At 50.6% G+C, this 17,811-nt stretch overlaps 2 protein-coding genes across 9 annotated transcripts in view; one reads left to right on the top strand and one right to left on the bottom strand.

Moving 5' to 3' along the window:
- Positions 1-2,492: 2,492 nt before the first annotated feature.
- On the top strand, positions 2,493-14,238 carry P2RX2 (purinergic receptor P2X 2). 6 transcript variants are annotated; one of them, XM_082417183.1, is made up of 12 exons: positions 9,221-9,499; positions 9,791-9,926; positions 10,032-10,103; positions 10,214-10,289; positions 10,371-10,467; positions 10,641-10,721; positions 10,848-10,986; positions 11,364-11,494; positions 11,731-11,821; positions 11,944-12,009; positions 12,160-12,237; positions 12,430-14,238. In XM_082417183.1, exons 1-12 carry the CDS (start codon positions 9,324-9,326, stop codon positions 12,532-12,534), a joined length of 1,248 nt encoding a protein of 415 aa, XP_082273309.1. In that variant the 5' UTR covers positions 9,221-9,323; the 3' UTR covers positions 12,535-14,238. The 6 variants fall into 6 exon arrangements, 5 of the variants coding, with proteins under 5 accessions (XP_082273309.1, XP_082273308.1, XP_082273307.1 ...); XM_082417182.1 differs by having other exon boundaries at positions 12,160-14,238; XM_082417181.1 differs by having other exon boundaries at positions 9,221-9,926; positions 12,160-14,238.
- A 131-nt stretch (positions 14,239-14,369) lies between these two features.
- Positions 14,370-17,811, bottom strand: part of POLE (DNA polymerase epsilon, catalytic subunit) — a 55,363-nt gene continuing 51,921 nt past the window's right edge. For all 3 annotated transcript variants that reach the window (XM_082417165.1, XM_082417163.1, XM_082417164.1), the window contains 4 exons: positions 17,260-17,460; positions 16,770-16,895; positions 16,014-16,103; positions 14,370-15,890 (listed from right to left, as the gene is read on the bottom strand). In XM_082417165.1, the coding sequence (XP_082273291.1) occupies positions 15,777-15,890; positions 16,014-16,103; positions 16,770-16,895; positions 17,260-17,460 (531 nt within the window). In that variant the 3' untranslated portion in view covers positions 14,370-15,776. The remainder of the gene's footprint in view (positions 15,891-16,013; positions 16,104-16,769; positions 16,896-17,259; positions 17,461-17,811) is intronic.

Genomic DNA, 17,811 nt, shown 5'->3' on the forward strand with positions numbered 1-17,811 from the left:
GCTTTTATTATGTTGAAGTATGTTCCCTCTGTGCCCACTTTCTGAAGAGTTTTTGTCATAAAGGGATGTTGAATTTTATGATATTTATAGAGATTTCCATCTGAAAGCAGTAGAATACATGTTCTTCTCAAGAGCACATGCAACATTCTCCAGGATAGATCAAATGCTGGGCCACAAAGCAAACCTTGGTAAATTTAAGAAAATTGAAATCATGTCAAGCATCTTTTCTGACCACAATGCTATGTGGCTAGAAATCAACTACAAGATAAAAAATTGCAAAAAACACAAATATGTGTCCAGGCTAAACAATATGCTACTAAACAACCAATGGCTCACTGAAGAAATCAAAGAGGAAATCAAAAAATACCTAGACAAATGAAAATGAAAACACAATGATCCACAACCTATGGGATGCAGCAAAAGCAGTTCTAAGAGGGAAGTTTACAGCAATACAAGCTTACCTCAGGAAACAAGAGAAATCTCAAATAAACAACCTAACCTTGCATCTAAAGCAACTAGAGAAAGAAGAAACAAAACCCAAAGTTAGTAGAAGGAAAGAAATCATAAAGATCAGAGCAGAAATAAATGAAATAGAGACTAAAAAAAAAATAGAAAAGATCAATGAAACTAAAAGCTGGTTCTTTGAAAAGATAAACAAAACTGATGATAAATCTTGCAAATAGAGATTATCATACTAAGTGAAGTAAGTCAGAAAGAGAAAGACAAATACCATGTGATATCACTTATTTGTGGAATCTAAAATATGACACAAATGAACTTATCTGTGAAACAAAAAACAGACTCACGGACATAGAGAACAGACTGGTGTTTGCCAAGGGAGAGGAGGGGGTGGGGGAGGGATGGAGTGGGAGATTGGGGTTAACAGATGTAAGCTTTTATATATAGAATGAATAAACAACAAGGTCCTACTGTATAGCACAGGGAACTATATTCAATATCCTATGATAAACCATAATGGAAAAGAATATTATATAAAATGTATATAAATAGCTGAATTAAATTCTTTATGTAATAAAGAAAGAAACAATAATACTTTGGATGTATTAGGTTAAATAAAACATATCAAAATGAAAAAAAAATGATAAAACTTTAGCCAAACTCATCAAGAAAAAAAGGGAGAGGGTCCAAATCAATAAAATCAGAGATGAAAAAGGAGAAATTACAACGAAAACCACAGAAATACAAAGGATCATAAGAGCAACTATATACCAATAAAATGGACAACGTGGAAGAAATCGACAAATTCTTAGAAAGGTACAATCTTTCAAGACTGAACCAGGAAGAAATGGAAAATATAAACAGACCAATTACCAGTACTGAAATTGAATCAGTATTTTTGGCCACGCCACGTGGCTTGCAGGATCTTGGTTCCCTGACCAGGGATTGAACCTGGGCCCACAGCAGTGAAAACGTGGAGTCCCAACCACTGGACCACCAGGGAATTCCCTGAGTCAGTAATTAAAAAACTCCCAAGGAACAAATGTCCAGGACCAGATGGCTTCACAGGTGAATGGTACCGAACATTTAGAGAAGAGTTAACATCTATCCTTCTGAAACTATTCCAAAAAAAATTGCAGAGGAAGGAGCAGTTTCAAACTCATTCTATGAGGCCACCATCATCACCCTGATACCAAAATCAGATGAAGATATCACACAAAAAAGCAAATTACAGGCCAGTATCACTGATGAACACAAATGCAAAAATCCTCAACAAAATACTAGCAAACTGACTCCAATAATACATTAAAAGGATCATACACCATGATCAAGTGGGATTTATCCCGGGGATGCAAGGGTTTTTCAATATCGGCAAATCAATCAGTATGATACACCACATTCATACTGAGGAATAAAAACCATATGATCATCTCAATAGATGCAGAAAAAAAGCTTTTGATAAAATTCTTTAACTTATTTAAATATGTTTATGCAATTGATTTTAACTGACACCTTAACTGTCACCACTGACTCTGTGGTTGGGGCCACGCTTGTTTTCTCCCAGTCTGAAGTTTGCATTAGGACTTTTCACTTTTAATTTTCCTTCCAGGACGCTTCGAGACAACTCACCTAAACCTCACAATGAGCGTTTGGGGTCCAGGCACAGGCTTCGCACTGACTTTGAGAGGCTGCTAACGGGAGAGTTCTAATGGGGTGGGTGCACATGGCAAAGCCACCTTCCTGGGGGCACCCTGCAGCTGTCCTGTCGTCCTCAGCAAGATCATAACGACACAGCAGAAAACTCTTCTCAAACAGTGAAAGAAATCACTAAATTCTTGGACCAACGAGATTTTATAACATACCTTTTCTTCTGAGAAAAGATAAGGAAAAAACACTACACGTTTTCAGAAGACAGAACCCCTGCCACAGCTGGCCAGGCAGGGCTTTGCCCAAGGGGAGGAGAGTGACCTGCAGGGGAGAAATCTCCCTGTTGGTGTGGGTTTCTCTCTATCCCTGGAACGCCGGTATTTAGGTGTGAATCTTTTTAAAAATGCTCTTGCCCGGGGCCCACGAAGTCCATTCATTGCTTCTCCCCAGTTTCTCTTCTTTCTCGAACCGTGTGACAGCCTCTCGGAGCTGCTCACACCTCTCCTCCCTCACGACCCTCTGTTCGTGGGGTCAGTGTGCCAGATGTTGAACGCTGCAGTTGTGGGGGTCAGGCTACTAGTGGGCCACACACAGCGACCAGCCCCTGGCCAGTGGAGAGCCCTGTACTGTGTGCTCCTGTAACCCGTGCTGGGCAGACTGGCCAGCCACTCCCCTTCAAGGCACAGGGAGAAACTGCCTCTGCTGACAGCAGCATCCGTGGGCCCAGGAGCAGGGCAACACCCCAGGGAAGGGTCTCTGTTGCCCCCAGGTTGCAGGCAACGAGGGAGCAGGGGCCCATCCTACCGTAGCACCCTAGAGGTCCCAGGACTCTGTAGCCCTCACTCCCCATCTTCCCCTCCCCCCACCCCAGTGCCTGGCAACCATTAATCTGCTTTCCAACTCTGTGGATTTCCCTGCTCTACACATTACATATAAATGGATTCATACAACAGGTGGTCTCCAGGGACTCACTTCTTTCAATGAGCAAAATTTTTTCAAGCTTCACTCACATTGTAACGTAGAAGGTCCTTCATTTTTTTCATTGCAGAATCATTCTGTTGTATGGATATACCACATACTATTTATTTATCAGTTGATAGACATTTGGGCTATTTCCAATTTTAGCCATTATGGATAATGCTGCTGTGAACACTTATGTACAGGTTTCCGTGGGGACACGTTTTCATGTCCTCTGGGTGTTCCACCTAGAAGTGGATTGTTGGGTCCTGTGATAACTCTAGGTTTAACCTTTTGAGAGACTGTCAGACAGTTTTCCAAAGTGGCTGCACCACTGTTCATTCCCACTGGATATAAAAAGTATCTGCTTTTTCCACATCCCCACCAACACTTGTTATTATCTTCTTTTCGATTACAGTCATCCTGGTGGGTGTGAAGTGGTCTCTCACTGTGGTTTTGATTTGCATTTCCCTACTAGTGGATGCCGTTGAGTGTAATTTCATATACTAACTGGCCATTTGTGTATCTTCTGTGGAAAATTTTCTATTCAGATCCTTTGCTCCTTTTTCAAATTGGTTATTTATCATTTTATTATTGAGTTGTAAGAGTTTTTGAGGTACAAGTCCCTTATCATATATATGATTTGCAAGTATTTTCTCCCATTCTATGGGTTGTCTTTTTACTTTCTTGATGGTGTCCTTTGAAGCACAAAATTTTCTAATTTTGGTGAAGTTCAATTTATTTATTTATTTTCTCTACTTATGTTATCATTTATAAGAATCCATTGCCAAACCTAAGTCCACAAATATTTACACCTATGTTTTCTTCTAAGAGTGTTATGGTTTTAGCTTTTACATTTAGGTCTTTAATGCATCTTGAATTAATTTTTGTATATGGCGTGAGGTAGGGGTCCAAGTTAATTCTTTTGCATATGGATATACAGTTGTCCCAGCACCATTTGTCAGAAGACTACTCTTTCCCCAGTGAATTATTTTGGTATCATTGTCAAAATCAATTTATTTTATTCTGGTTTACATATTTATATTTTCTTTCTTTGTTCTCAAGTCAGTTCCATAAATCTACATTTCTATCCTTATGCCAGTAAGTACAAGTGAGTTGTTGGGTCCTATGGTAACTGTTTTGATTACTGTAGCTTTGTAGTAAGGTCTGAATTTGGGAAGTGTGAGTCCTCCAACTTCACTCTGCTTTTTCAAGATTGTTTTGGCTACTCTGGATCCCTTGCATTTTTATATGAATTTTAGGATCAGTTTATTCATTTCTGCAAAGAAGCCACCTGGGATTTTAATAGAGATTGTGCTAAAGTTGTAGATAAATTCAGGAAGAATTGCTATTTTAACATCATTAAGCCTTTCAGTCCATGAACATGGACTGTCTTCCAACTTACTTAGATCTTCTTTAATTAAAAAAAAAAAAGTTTTATGGGTTTCAGAGTATAAGGCACTAGTCCTGTTAAATTTATTCCTAAGTATTTTATTCTTTTGAATACTATTGTAATGGAACTCTTTTCTTTTTACTTATTTATTTATTTATGGCTGTGTCAGGTCTTAGTTGCAGCATGGGGAGCTTAGTTGCCCCGAGGCATGTGGGATCTTAGTTCCCCGACCAGGGGTTGAACCCACATCCCTTGCATTGGAAGGTGGATTCTTAACCACTGGACCACCAGGGAAGTTCCTGGAACTGTTTTCTTAATTTTCAGATTGTTCATTGCAAGTGTTGTAAATATAACTGACTTTTATATATTTGTTTCTTTGTTTGTTTTTGGTCACACTGCGTGGCTTGCAGGATCTTAGTTCCCCGACTAAGGATTGAACCCAGCCCCCCTGCAGTAGAAGCGCAGAGTCCTAACTACTGGACCCTCAGGGAATTCCCTATATATTTTTTACTGAACCAAACTTGGGTCTTCTTGCCTGCAAGCAGCAAAGCCAACCCACTGACTCCGGGTTGTGACGAAGGAAAGTGCAGCATTTATTGCAGGTACCAAGCAAGGAGTCCAGGGAACTAGTGCTCAAAAGACCTGAACTCCCTGAAGGCTTTCAGGGAAAGGTTTTTAAAGACAGGGTGAGGGAGGGAGGTTGTGGGGTGTGTGATCAGCTCGTGGACATTCTTCTAATTGGTTGGTGGTGAGGTAATTGGGAGTCAACATCATCAACCTTCAGGTTCCAGCCAGTCTGGGGTCTACATGCTTGTGGGCAGCATACAGTTAACTTCTGACACCTGGTGGGGGTCTCAGTATCTGCAAAACAGCTCAAGGACACGGCTCAGCATAGTATCTGTAGCCCTTGAGGAAGAACTAAAGGTCCTTGACTTTGTTTAATGGCTAAAATATTGTTATTTTGTCTTGTTTGACTGTTTTCTTTCTGCATTTTCTCACTTCTCTGATTAAATTTGTTCTTTGGAACTGGGGGAAGGCCTAGGAGGCTAAAGTTTTTCTACAGACAAGAGGCAGGCAGAGGACAGGGGAGGGTCTGTCCCGGGAAGGCCCCACAGGGTCCTGCTCGGTTACATATTGATCTTGCATCTTGCAACCTTGCTGAACTTGCTTATTAGTTCTAATAGGTTTTAGTGGATTCCTTAGGCTTTTCTATTTCTATTTTAATTTTGTCCCCATTTTCTTGCTATGTGCCCTGGCTGGAACCTCCAGGACAATGTTGAATAGAGGAGACAAGGGAGGACACCCCCTTCTTATTCCTGATCTTAGGGAGAAGCATTCATTCTTTTCACCATTAAGAATGGTATCAGCTGTGGGTGTTTTGTAGATACTTTTTATCAGGTTGAGAAATTTCCTTTCTAGTCCTAGTTTGTTAAGTGTTGTTATCATGAAGAAATGTTTTGGATTTTGTCAAGTGCTTTTTCTGCATCTACTGAGATGATCATGTGGTTTTTGTCCTTTATTTTGTTGATATGGCATATGATATAATTAATTTTTGGATATTAAATTAACAGTTGGTTTGCTTTTCTTTTTGAGAATTTTTGCATCTATATTTTAAAGAATTAGTCTGTTCTTGTGATGTCTTCCTTTTTTTTTTTTTTTTTCCACAGAGCAATACTAGCTTCATAGAATAAGTTGAGATGTGTTCCCTCCTTTTCTAAATTTTAAAAGTTAACATTTAAGGAAGTTAACATTTAACACCAATCCTGGAAGTTTTAGCCTGAAAAATCAGACAAGAAAAATAAATAAAAGGCATCCAAATCAAAAAAGAAAGAAAGTCTCTGTTTGCAGATGACAGGATCTTATATACAGAAAATCCCAAAGAATCCACAAGAAAACTACTACAACTAGTAAATGAGTTCAGCAAAGTTGCAGGGTAGAAGCTCAACCCACAAAAATCAGTTATGCTTCTACATACCATCAATGAACAATCAGCAAATGAAAGTAAGATAATAATTCTCTCTACAATAGCATCCAAAACAAACAAACAAACAAAAAAACCATAGGAATAGATTTAACCAAGGAAGTGAAAGAGTTGTATAATAAAAATGACAAAGCATTGTTTAAAGAAATTAAAGAAGATGTAAATAAATGTAATGACACCCCATGTTCATGTATTGGAAGACTTACTATTGCTAAGATGGCTATGCTACCCAATGCAAACTGCAGATTCAGTGCAATCCCTATCAATCAAGATTCCAGTGGCCTTGTCTGCAGAAATGGTACGGCTGCTCCTTAAATCCATATGGAATTGCAAGGGGCACTGAATAACCGAAACAATATTGAAAAAGAACAAAGTTGGAGGACTCACATTTTCCAATTTCAAATTTTTCTATAAAGCTATAGTTATCAAAACAGTGTGGTGCTGGCATAAGGATAATACAGATAGGACAATGGAATAGAATAGAAAACCCAGAAATAAACTCTGTGTCTATGGCCAATTGATTTTCAACACAGGTGCCAGACCCTCAGTGGGTAAAGAATAGTTTCTTTAACAAATGGTGCAGGGACAACTGGACATTCACGTGCAAAAGAATGAAGTTGGAGCCCTACCTCACACCATATGCAAAGATTAGCTCAAAATGGATCAACAATCTAAATATAACAGCTAAAATCGTAAAACTCTTAGAAAACAGGGGTAAATTTTCATGACCTTGGATTTGGCAATGGATTTTAGAAATGACACCAGAAGCAGAAACAACAAAAGAAAACATAGATAAATTGGACTTCATCAAAATAAAAGACTTTTGTGCATCAAAGGTCATTATCAATAAAGTGAAAAAACAACCTACAATGGGACAAAATATTTGAAAATCATATATCTGATAAGGATCTACTATCCAGAATACATAAAGAATTCTTACAACTGAACAACAAAATTTTTTAACCCAATTAAAAAATGGACAAGGTGGGACTTCCCTGGTGATCCAGGGGTTAAGAATCTGCCTTCCAATGTGGGGGACATGGGTTCAGTCCCTGGTCTGGGAACTAAGATCCCATATGCCGCGGGGCAACTAAGCCTACACGCACTAGGGCCCACATGCCACAACTAGAGAGCCTGTGCACTGCAACTACTGAGCCTGCGCTCTAACTAGAGAGGAGCCTGCATGCCACAACTAGAGAGAAGCCCGCGTGCTGCAACGAAGGGACCGGGTGCCGCAACGAAAGATCCTGCAACTAAGACCCGATGCAGCCAAATAAACAAATACTTTTTTTTTAAATGGGCAAGGAACTTGAATAGTCATTAATCCAAATAAATTATATAATTTCACCCACTAGGATGGTCATAAGTGAGTGGAAAATAAGTGTTGAAAAGGATGTATAGAAAGTGGAATCCCTGTATATTGCTAACTGGAATGTAAAATGGCTCAGCTGCTTGGGAGACACTTTGATGGTTCTTCAAAAAGTTAAACACAAAATTACCATATGACCCAGAAATTCCACTCCTAGGCATATACACCAAAGAATTGAAAATAGTTGTTCAAATACTTGCACCCGGATGTTCATAGCAGCACTAGTTACAATAGCCAAAATATAAAATATAAAAGGTCAAATGTCTATCAGTGGACGAACAGATAAATTGTGGGATATCCATACAGTACAATATCGTTCTGCCATAAAAGGGAGTGGAGTACTGACACCTGCTACAACCCAGATGGACCTTGAAGACATTATGCCAAGTGAAAGAAGTCAGACACAAAAAGGCAAATATTCTACGATTCCATTATTTGAAATATCCAAAATAGATAAATCCATAGAGAGAAGGTAGATGATTGGTGGTTGCCAGTATGTGCAAGAGCAGGGGGACAGGAAGTTCTTGATGGGCATGAGGTTTTATCTGGTGATGATTAGAATGTTTTGGAAGTAGATGATGGTGGTTGCACAATATTGTGAATGTACTAAACTTCAATGAATTGTTCATTAAAACGGCTAATTAAATGCTATGTGAATTTCACCTCAAAAATGTGTAAAACATTTATCATTTTGTGAAATAGTACGATGTCTGGGATTTGGTCCAGAATAATGAGGTGGGGGTAGAGGTACAAAAAGTAAAAACAAAAACATGTTTCCTCCGAGCTGTATAGGAAACAAAACAAAACAGAGACGGAAATGGGTAGAAGCCTAGAGTGTGGAAATCCAGGTGAGAAACGTGGCGGGGCGCTTGGGGTGGGGGGATGGGGAAGGGGCTAGAACCCAACAGCCCTGACGTGTATCTGTAGACAAAAGCAAGAGGACTGTTAGGGCAAAGAAAGTGATCCAGATTTTTGTCTGAACCCTGGAGGCAGGGGTGCCTTTGCCGAGCTGCGGGGAACCGCGGACCCGAATCAAGGATTGCTCTTGGGAAATCATCTCCTTGTGCACCTTAAACTTACACAACTTCACGCGTCGGTTGTATCCCAACAAAATTGGGTAAATATACATATATATTTTTCAAAGGGATTGCTCTTCGGGTTTAGTGCGCGCTGCGCATCAGACACCGGCGGAGGCGCGGAGGAGGCGGGCGGTGCTCTGCCGCGTCTTCCCCCCGCGTCTAGTGTCCTCCCGAGGGACGCGAGGGCCTGCACCGTCTTCACGCCCTCCCTGAGCGGGCTGGGGGCGACGGCTGCCGCGACCCCGACTCTGCCCGCTCGGGGCCCCACCTGGCGACACCTGCCAGGTGCGCTGCGTGTCTCCGCCCGGCGCTCCCGCGGCTCGGGGACCGACCTGGGGCGGGGCGAGGCGGGACAGGGCGGGGCGCGCGAGGCCACGCCCCGGAGGCGGCCACGCCGGCGCCCCCCAGCCCGCTTCCCAGACCCAGCAGCTCGGGGCCATGGCGGCCGCCGAGCCCAAGCCCCCCGCGGGGACGGCCGCGGCCCGACGCCTGGCCCGGGGCTGCTGGTCCGCGTTCTGGGACTACGAGACGCCCAAGGTGATCGTGGTGAAGAACCGGCGCCTGGGCATCGTGTACCGCGCGGTGCAGCTGCTCATTCTGCTCTACTTCGTGTGGTGGGTGCGCATGGGGGAGACCCGGCGGCAGGGGGTGCCCAGCGGGGTCCGGAGGGGAGGGGAGGGCGCCGCCGGGACGTCCCAGGTTGGAGGGGCCGCTCTGGGCAGGGGGCGAGAAGAGCGCCGGCGGCCGCCGGGCTGGCCCCTCAGGCGCCGCATAGCCTACCCGGCCGGCCCCCGAGAGGCGGTGACGCAGCCTCGATCCCGCCGGAGTCGAGCTGACTCGGCAGGGGAGGGGTCCCGGGCCTGCCCCGGGGTCGCCTCCAGAGCCGGCCCTGCCCGTCCGCACAGGTACGTGTTCGTCGTGCAGAAGAGCTACCAGGACAGCGAGACGGGCCCCGAGAGCTCCGTCATCACCAAGGTCAAGGGCATCACCTCGTCCGAGCACAAAGTGTGGGACGTGGAGGAGTACGTGAAACCCCCCGAGGTGTGCCACTCGGGCCCCGCCCCCAACCCGAGCACCCCGAGGGTGGGACCGAGCGGCGGCCGAGCTGCCCGGCCCCGGCCGACCGTCCCCTCTTTCTGAGCCCAGGGGGGCAGCGTGTTCAGCATCATCACCAGGATCGAGGTCACCCCCTTCCAGACCCTCGGAACCTGCGCCGAGGTGAGGCCGGGTAGAGAGCAGAGCGGGGGCGGGAGGGAGGGGCCCTGCCTGGTCCGCTGCGCCTGGGGGCAAAGGGTGTCGGGCCCCTGACCAAGCAGCCTCCTCCCTAGAGTATGAGAGTCAACAACGCCACCTGCGACTCGGACGAAGACTGCGTGGCTGGGCAGCTGGACATGCTGGGAAACGGTCAGTGTGTGCCAACTGGGGGCGGGGGCGGGCCGCGCCCCTGAGCGCGCATCTGCCACCTGAGCGCGCGTCTGCCCACAGGCCTGCGGACCGGGCGCTGCGTGCCTTATTACCACGGGTCCTCCAAGACCTGCGAGGTGTCCGGCTGGTGCCCGGTGGAAGACGGGGCCTCAGTCAGGTGTGCACGCCCGCTGTCCCCACCCACCTGGGGCCAAGCTCCTTTGCTCCTTTCTCCTCACTGACCGGAGTCGGGGTGTGTGGGGGGAGAAGGGAGGGAAGGACAGCGCAGCGGGGGAGGCTGGGGGACGGGGGGAAGGGGGGACTAAACACACCCAGCCTGTGCCTCCTCAGCCAGTTTCTCGGTAAGATGGCCCCGAATTTCACCATCCTCATCAAGAACAGCATCCACTACCCCAAATTCCAGTTCTCCAAGTAAGAGCCATTAGCGTGTGGTGACAAGGGATGGGCTGGAGTGGGAGTTGCCTCTTGGAATGTGTTGTTTGGGGGTGCATGGCTTCTGCTCCCTCCCCATCTGATGCCGCTGGGCCTTGTCTTTAGGGGCAACATCGAGAGCCGGAAGGATGGCTACCTGAAACACTGCACGTTCCATGAGGTCTCTGACCTCTACTGCCCCATTTTCAAGCTGGGCTACATCGTGGAGCAGGCAGGGGAAAACTTCACGCAGCTGGCACACGCGGTGAGGGCACCAGGGAGAGCGGCTGGGACAGCTGTCCGCCCAGGTGCTGGCTCCCACCTGCACACAAAGGGTCTCGTTACAGCCGAGTCCGTCTGCAGTTTGGCCAGCCCTGGCCCTGCTCGGGCAGAGGAAGAGAAACATGATCGGCTGGCCCATCTGGGTGTGCATGGCTCCTGCTAAATTATTGACTCCTGGCATCCCCTCGTGCCTCGGAAGCAGGGCACTCAACTAGCCCCCTTCCCCAGCTCTCTGCCCTGAGCTGCCCTGGGTGCCTCACAGTATGCACCCCGCACGTAGCCTCAGCAGGACCCTGGGGCTGTTGAAGGTCCTCTCTGTGAGCCCACCCTAACCCCGTGTCTGTGCCCACTTTTGGACAGGGCGGTGTAATTGGGGTCATTATCAACTGGGACTGTGACCTGGACCTGTCGGCATCCAAGTGCAACCCCAAATACTCCTTCCGGAGGCTCGACCCCAAGCATGTCCCAGCCTCATCTGGCTACAACTTCAGGTACCTTGGCCTTGGGATGCTGGGTCCTCATCTGCCCTAGCCGTGGAGGTCCAGGAGTCAACAGGGCAGGTGCCCAAAGGTTCAGGGGCGCCAGCTGTCGGCGGAGTCTTGGAGCTGCCCCATTTGGGCAACAGGTGCACCCACCGTCATGCTCCTCAGGGTCAGGTGGCCAGGGCTCCTGCACCCGGGTCATTCCATCCCAGGTTCTGACGTGCTTCCGGGTCATTCTGCCCTAGGTTCGCCAAGTATTACAAAATAAACGGTAGCACCACCCGCACACTCATCAAAGCCTACGGGATCCGAATTGACGTCATCGTGCACGGACAGGTAAACCAGCCCACCTTGCCTACCTGGGATTTGGGCTGGCCCAGCCTCAATCTCTCCTACCACACCCCACGCCTCCCTTGAGCCCCACTCCCGACCATCTCAGGCAGCCTCTTTGCCTCCAGGCAGGGAAGTTCAGCCTGATTCCCACCATCATTAACCTGGCCACAGCGCTGACCTCCATCGGGGTGGTAAGGGATGCACGCTAGGGTCGGGGGTGGGGTGGGGGTGGTGGGACGGGGGGCGGGTGCCAGGCTCTTACGCGTTGGTCTTGCTGGCCTCGGGGTGGGGGGACGGGGGACGGGTGCCAGGCTCTTACGCGTTGGTCTTGCTGGCCTCAGGGCTCCTTCCTGTGCGACTGGATCTTGCTAACGTTCATGAACAAAAACAAGGTCTACAGCCATAAGAAATTTGACAAGGTGTGTACTCCCGGGCCCTCCTCAGGCAGCTGGCCCGTGACCCTGGCCCTTGTTTTGGGCCAGGCCCCTCCCCCACCCTATCCCTGCTCCGCAGACCCAGGCCAGGCCAGCCGACCGCAGGGTGAGGGGCAGAGCCAGGCCTGGGCTGTCCCCCCCGCATGGCCTTGCCCCACCTCTGCCCCGTCTGAGCAGATGGTGGATGCTCCCAGGCGGGGAGCAGGGCCAGGGCTTGGCGCCTCCGAGCCTTCCCAGCAGGACTGCGCTCTCACGGACGCCCGAGGTTTGGCCCAGCTCTGAGCCCACTCCCACCTTCTGTCGTGCTGCACTCAAGACCTGGGCCTGTTGGGGGCCCCTGAAGTCTGTGGCCCCAGGAGCGCCCCCAGCTCCCCAGGGCAGCATGGCTGGGACCTCGGACCTGGGCCCTGCCCACACACCTCAACACTGCGTCTCAGCAAAACCAGCAGCCAAAGAGCCCCCGTGCAACCAGGCAGTGGGATGACATGAAGGAGACGGCACCTGCTCCCGGCCTGCCCACCTCGTCCCCCAACTGCCCAGGGGCCTGTAGGGGGCAAGTCCCCACCTCCACCTTCTCCCTAGCTGTTCTCCTCCCAGGCTCTTTGCTCCTCCCCACCCACCCACCCCTACCCAGACCCTTCACTCACCTCATAGCCAGGAAATCACACATCCAAGTCCAATAAACCTGTGACCAGAACCTCCTGGCCTCGTCTCTGGGGAAAAGCACTTTCAGGCTCTAAGACAAACACGCAATGGCAGGTCTTTGCGCACGGGGTCTCTCCTGTGGTGTGCTTGGCCCTCCGTATCGCCCCTCTAGCCAGCCTGGGTGCAGAGTGTGTGGACGCGTCTGCTGCCCCCACGTCCAGCCAGGCTACAGTCATGTCTGACCTGGGGGCCGGTGGAGGTGGGGGACACACAGGCTGAGAGCGCACGAGGACCCCTAGACCCATCCCAGCATGTCCTTCAGGTAGTGCATTTACCAGCTTCCTGCAGGGCTCATCCCGGGCCCCAAACCTCAAAACATAGGAAAAGGCTCATCCCAGACCCCAAACCTCTCAAAGAGGAAGAAAGCCAGGAGGGAGGCGATGAGAGTTGTACCCAAGGAAAACGAGAGCTTAGGCTGACACCAAAATGCCCACCCAGGCCCTGAGGCTCTATTTCAAATGGGGATTGGGGTGGAGGAAGGAATTCGGTGCTGGGGAACAGGGGTGGACAGGGCAGGACGAGGTCGGAGGAGTGTGGGAAGCCGGCGCTAGCTGGATCAGGCCTACGGGTAATCTGGTTCCGGCCTTGGATGCTACAGTGGTCATTCCACTTAGCAGCTCTGCCTGGCCAGGCCCTGCTCTGAGGACACCAGGACCTGGTTGGACGGTTTCCCCAGCAACGGCTATGATGGTGCACAGACCTGAGGAGGCATAGTCCCTCCCACAGATCCTTTCACCTGTGACCCCGTCACTCCCAAAGTCAGAGCTGGCCTCCCCACCTGCCAACGAGGCCAGCACCACTCACTGGAGCCACAAACCCTTGAGAAGCCCCCACCCAGCACCCCTGCAGATTCTCCTATGCTCGTCAGCTCCCTGGGTCACTCAAATGCCTGTGACATCCTGAGTGTCTGGCTCATAGACATCCAGCTCTAGTTTTAGAGAAACCAGCTTTTCCAGTTGGAGCTGGGCTGCAGCTCAAGAACCAGGGCCAGGGGCTCAGGTTTCCCATCTCCAAGCATAAGAGTGACCCTGGGACCTCCACTGCCCCAGATGCCCCCAGCCAACTAAGCCGGCCCGCTGCAGGGAACACAGTGTTGGGGGGTGAGGCACGCAGCCCCACCTCCTCGCTCCTCCGTGCTCCCCTGGGACTTCTCCGGCTCTGCTTCCAGGAAGCACAGTTAGCCCTCCTCCTCCCCAACTCGGCCCTAATTTGATTTGATCTCCATCTGGGGGCTGAGAGGCTCCATCCCCTTCCAAGCCGAGTCAGGTTTCTTGCAGTCGCTGGGCCTGGATGCGCCTGGTGGGGAGTACCCAGGGGCCAACAAACCCAGACAGACAGACGTCAATTACTTAGTCTTCTTTCCTTCCTTCCAGAGACCCAGGCGCAGCGCACAAACATACACACAGTGAAAATTGTAGGAAATGTCAAAGTGTAAAATTAAAACGAAAATCCAACGTGTAAACTGAGGTAACCAGGACAAATTTAAACCAGGCTCCAGAGCCAGCAGTGGGCCCCCCTGCCCACCCGTTTGGGGTTTCTGAGTCTATGATTCACTTTTAACATGTTTGTGTCCTCACCAATTTGGCTGGTTTTCTTTTGCTTCCAGTTGCATTTAGTTAGAAATGAGGTGCACGGAGTTGGTCTTAATGTTCTGGGGCTGCTGGCAGAACGGAGGGAGAACTCATGCTCAGCAAAGGGTTCCCCAGCCTGGCCCATTCTCCTCTTTCAGCCCCACCCGGGAGGAGGAAACAGCACGGCCCACATCTCTGTGCAGCAACAGGGCCCTGAACAAGCTGGTGGTGAGTGTCGCATTTTAAAGGGGGCACAGCCCAAGGACCCTCTCTGCCTTGGGGTCACAGGTCTTGTACTGATCCCTGAGGCTGAGAAGCAAGAACAGAACTGCCTCAATCCCGATAAAATTGCTGTTGCCCTTTTCTCCATCCTCTCCCAACCACTCCTCAGACCTGAAGGAAAAAACCTAGTCTTGCATGTGAAGAAATATTTTTCTAGAATCCAGGTGCTAACATATGATGTCAAAGTCCGCGATAATGGTGTGCCTCCTCCCTCCCCGGGGCCCCCAGGCCTCCTGCTGCAGTGGCCCCCCTCACAGCACAGGCAGATTCAGAGAGAGAGGTGCCAGGCCCCGCTGCGGCTGAGCCCCAGCCTGAGACCCTCCCCTTCCTCAGCCTTCCCGCCCCCAGCCCAGTCTCGCTGCTGCCGATGAGGTGACTACGCCATGATACGGACACTCCGGCAAAGCCTGCTCTGACCGGGAATCTCCACAGACAGAGGGGCCCAAGCCCCAGAACTCTGTGTGAGAGATGCCCAGGTCGCCACGGGTTCAGCCAGGGTCCCCTGGATGCGGCCCGCATGCCGCTGGCATGGACCGTAGGACAGCACCTCTCCCGGAGGCAAGGGACTGGAGAGCTGGGGCTGCAGACCCCCACTCAGGCACCCCTCGCCCTGCCTCTGGCTTCCAGCCACCCTCAGGGGCTCGGCTCCAACAGAAGGCCTCAGGGCAGCAGAGGAGTGGGCAGGAAGGGCTGGGGCTGCAGGGAGGGCCGTGCAGCAGCAGAGGGGTGTTCATCCAGCGAGAAAGCAGCCCTGGGACCCCTCGCTGGAGATGCTTCTTGGGCCTAGAGAGGGCTGCCCTGACCGAGGCTGGGGGCCCCAGGGAACCTGGAGGTGGAGCCACTTCTTGCTCTGGCTGGTTCACGCCTCTTCTGGGCCGCATGACCTGCTCCCTGAGGATCGTCTTCCTGGGTGCCCGTCTCGGATGTGGGTAGTCAGAGCAGAGAATGGGGACGCTGCCCAGCTTGCTAACGGCCCAGCTGGGGGTTCTGCTGCAGCAGCCACTCCAGGGTCTCCATGAGGTACGACATGCCATAGTGCTGGGCAATGTTCCGGAAGATTCTGATCTGCTCCATGAAGACCTACAGGAATGACCAGTCACAGTGAGAACTAGTCCCAGAGGAGGCACAGGGACGCACGGCCGAGACCCAGAAAGGGCCAATGGCCGAGGGGCAGCAGGGCTGGCTGTCCACGGGAGGCCCCACCTTGGTGTGGATGGTGAGGGAGAAGGCCCCGGCACAGCTACAGTACACGGCCATGTTGGTCTCCTTCACGCCCCGGCACTTCAGGCAGACCTGCGACGAGAAGCAGCCCCAGTCAGGAGCCCCCCCGGCCCAGGCCAGGGCTGGCCGGCCGCCTGGCACCGGACAGGCTTCCCTCCCCCATGGCCTTCACCTCAATTCTGAATAAAGTCTGAGACTTGATAATGGGCTTTATCCACACATGCCAACTGCTTCCCAACACCCTCCCTGTGGACACCCTACCCTTGACTCTTGAGTCTGGGGCTCCCCCATCCATCACACCAGGCACCAGCTGTTCCCTGCCTGGACCCCAACACCTTCCTCGGGTCTTGGTGAGATGTTCCCTCTTGGTGAGACCACTCCTCCGCCTCATGCTGAAAGCATCCCTCTTTTGCTCACACACTGCCTGTTGGTTCCCTTTACTCTTACCATCACTTAGTTGTCCATCTCCCTCCACTAGAATAAAAAAGGTCCATGAAGCCAGCACTTGGCCCCTGTAGGTGCCCAACAGATGCTGTAGAAATGAATGAGTCACCTGGGCTCATGGACAAGGCCTGACCCAAGAGGTGGTTACCTTGGAGGACCAGGTAACGACGTTGAGACCTGTGTACACCTCTAGTTTCCCGTGGGTGAAAACTGCTTATCAACAGACCCTCCACCAACTGGAGGGGCGGTCGGGCTGGGTGCAAAAAAGCCCCAGCACCAGGCCCCGCTGCTCACCAGGTCCTGCAGGGTGAAGGCCATCAGTTTCTTCTGCAGGGCTTCCACCAGGGCCATCTCAATGACTGCCGAGTCGTAGGCTACCTGACAGTTGGAGCAGAGCCACTGAGGCAGCACAGACCCATCCTAGGCAGAGAAGGAAAGGGACCAGGTCACCTTCCTCAGCCCCAGTACTGAGAAGGGATGGAAAGAGAAGAGCTCGTGGTGAGAACTATGGTGCCGCTTGCTCACAGCTCCAGGGCACACTCACATCACCACTGTCTTCACTTACGTGTTTACCAGGACAAGGTTCTGGCATGTGGCAGCTGAGTGGCTTGAAAAAGGGTGTTTGTTTCTAATTCACACCAAAGCTAGCTGGGGGCCCAGGAGGTGTAACCCAGAAAAGGTGGAGACTGGGGTCACTTGGGAGGGGGTACTGCAGGACCCCCTAATCCACTGACACCTGGATATTCTGACTTTACCAGCAAGGGGCCTGACGGAGCTGGCCCACCTGAGAGAAGGAGGGGTCTTTGCACAGGTCCAGGTCCCGGCAGAAGTTACAGCTGCGGCAGATGACCTCAGGGAGCACGTAGGAGCGGCAGGGGTCTCGGAACTGGGCCTCCTCCGAGAACTCGCCAACATCTACCAGGCGAAGCAGGTCTCGGTTTAGCTTGTTCACCTGGTTTGTGATGTTCGTGTCCAGAGACAGGACCTGCAGAGAACAGAGCCCACGTCAGGGACAGCTCCTGGGGCCTCCCTGCTGCTGTTTGGACCAGAAAACCCTGCAGCCAACTCTCTAAGCTACTGTTTCTCAGCGTCATCTCAACTCTTCCTGCCTCCTGTACATCAGTGATTCCCCGACTCGGGGCCATAAGAGTGGAGTGGAGGCCCTGCCCCCAGGCCTTGTGGTCTCTGTCAGCTCCGGGGAACTCTGGGACACACCGAAGTGTGCTCTACGTGTTCTCCTTACTGGCTCCTTCTTCCTCAATGACAGGCAGTCCTAAGTCTACCCGAGCTCTACAGTCTCACTGCAAAGGGGTTGACTTCAACCTTCCACGGTACA

Source organism: Balaenoptera physalus, assembly GCF_965194825.1.
Source record: "Balaenoptera physalus genome assembly, chromosome: 12".
Lineage (NCBI taxonomy): Eukaryota > Metazoa > Chordata > Mammalia > Artiodactyla > Balaenopteridae > Balaenoptera > Balaenoptera physalus.

Bases quoted from the DNA above. Each gene is read 5' to 3' on its own strand.
- P2RX2 (XM_082417180.1), top strand. From the start codon at position 9,324: ATGGCGGCCGCCGAGCCCAAGCCCCCCGCGGGGACGGCCGCGGCCCGA. The intron at 9,504-9,790 runs GTGCGCATGGGG...CCGTCCGCACAG, and splicing joins TGCTCTACTTCGTGTGGTGG to GTACGTGTTCGTCGTGCAGA. The intron at 10,987-11,363 runs GTGAGGGCACCA...ACTTTTGGACAG, and splicing joins TCACGCAGCTGGCACACGCG to GGCGGTGTAATTGGGGTCAT.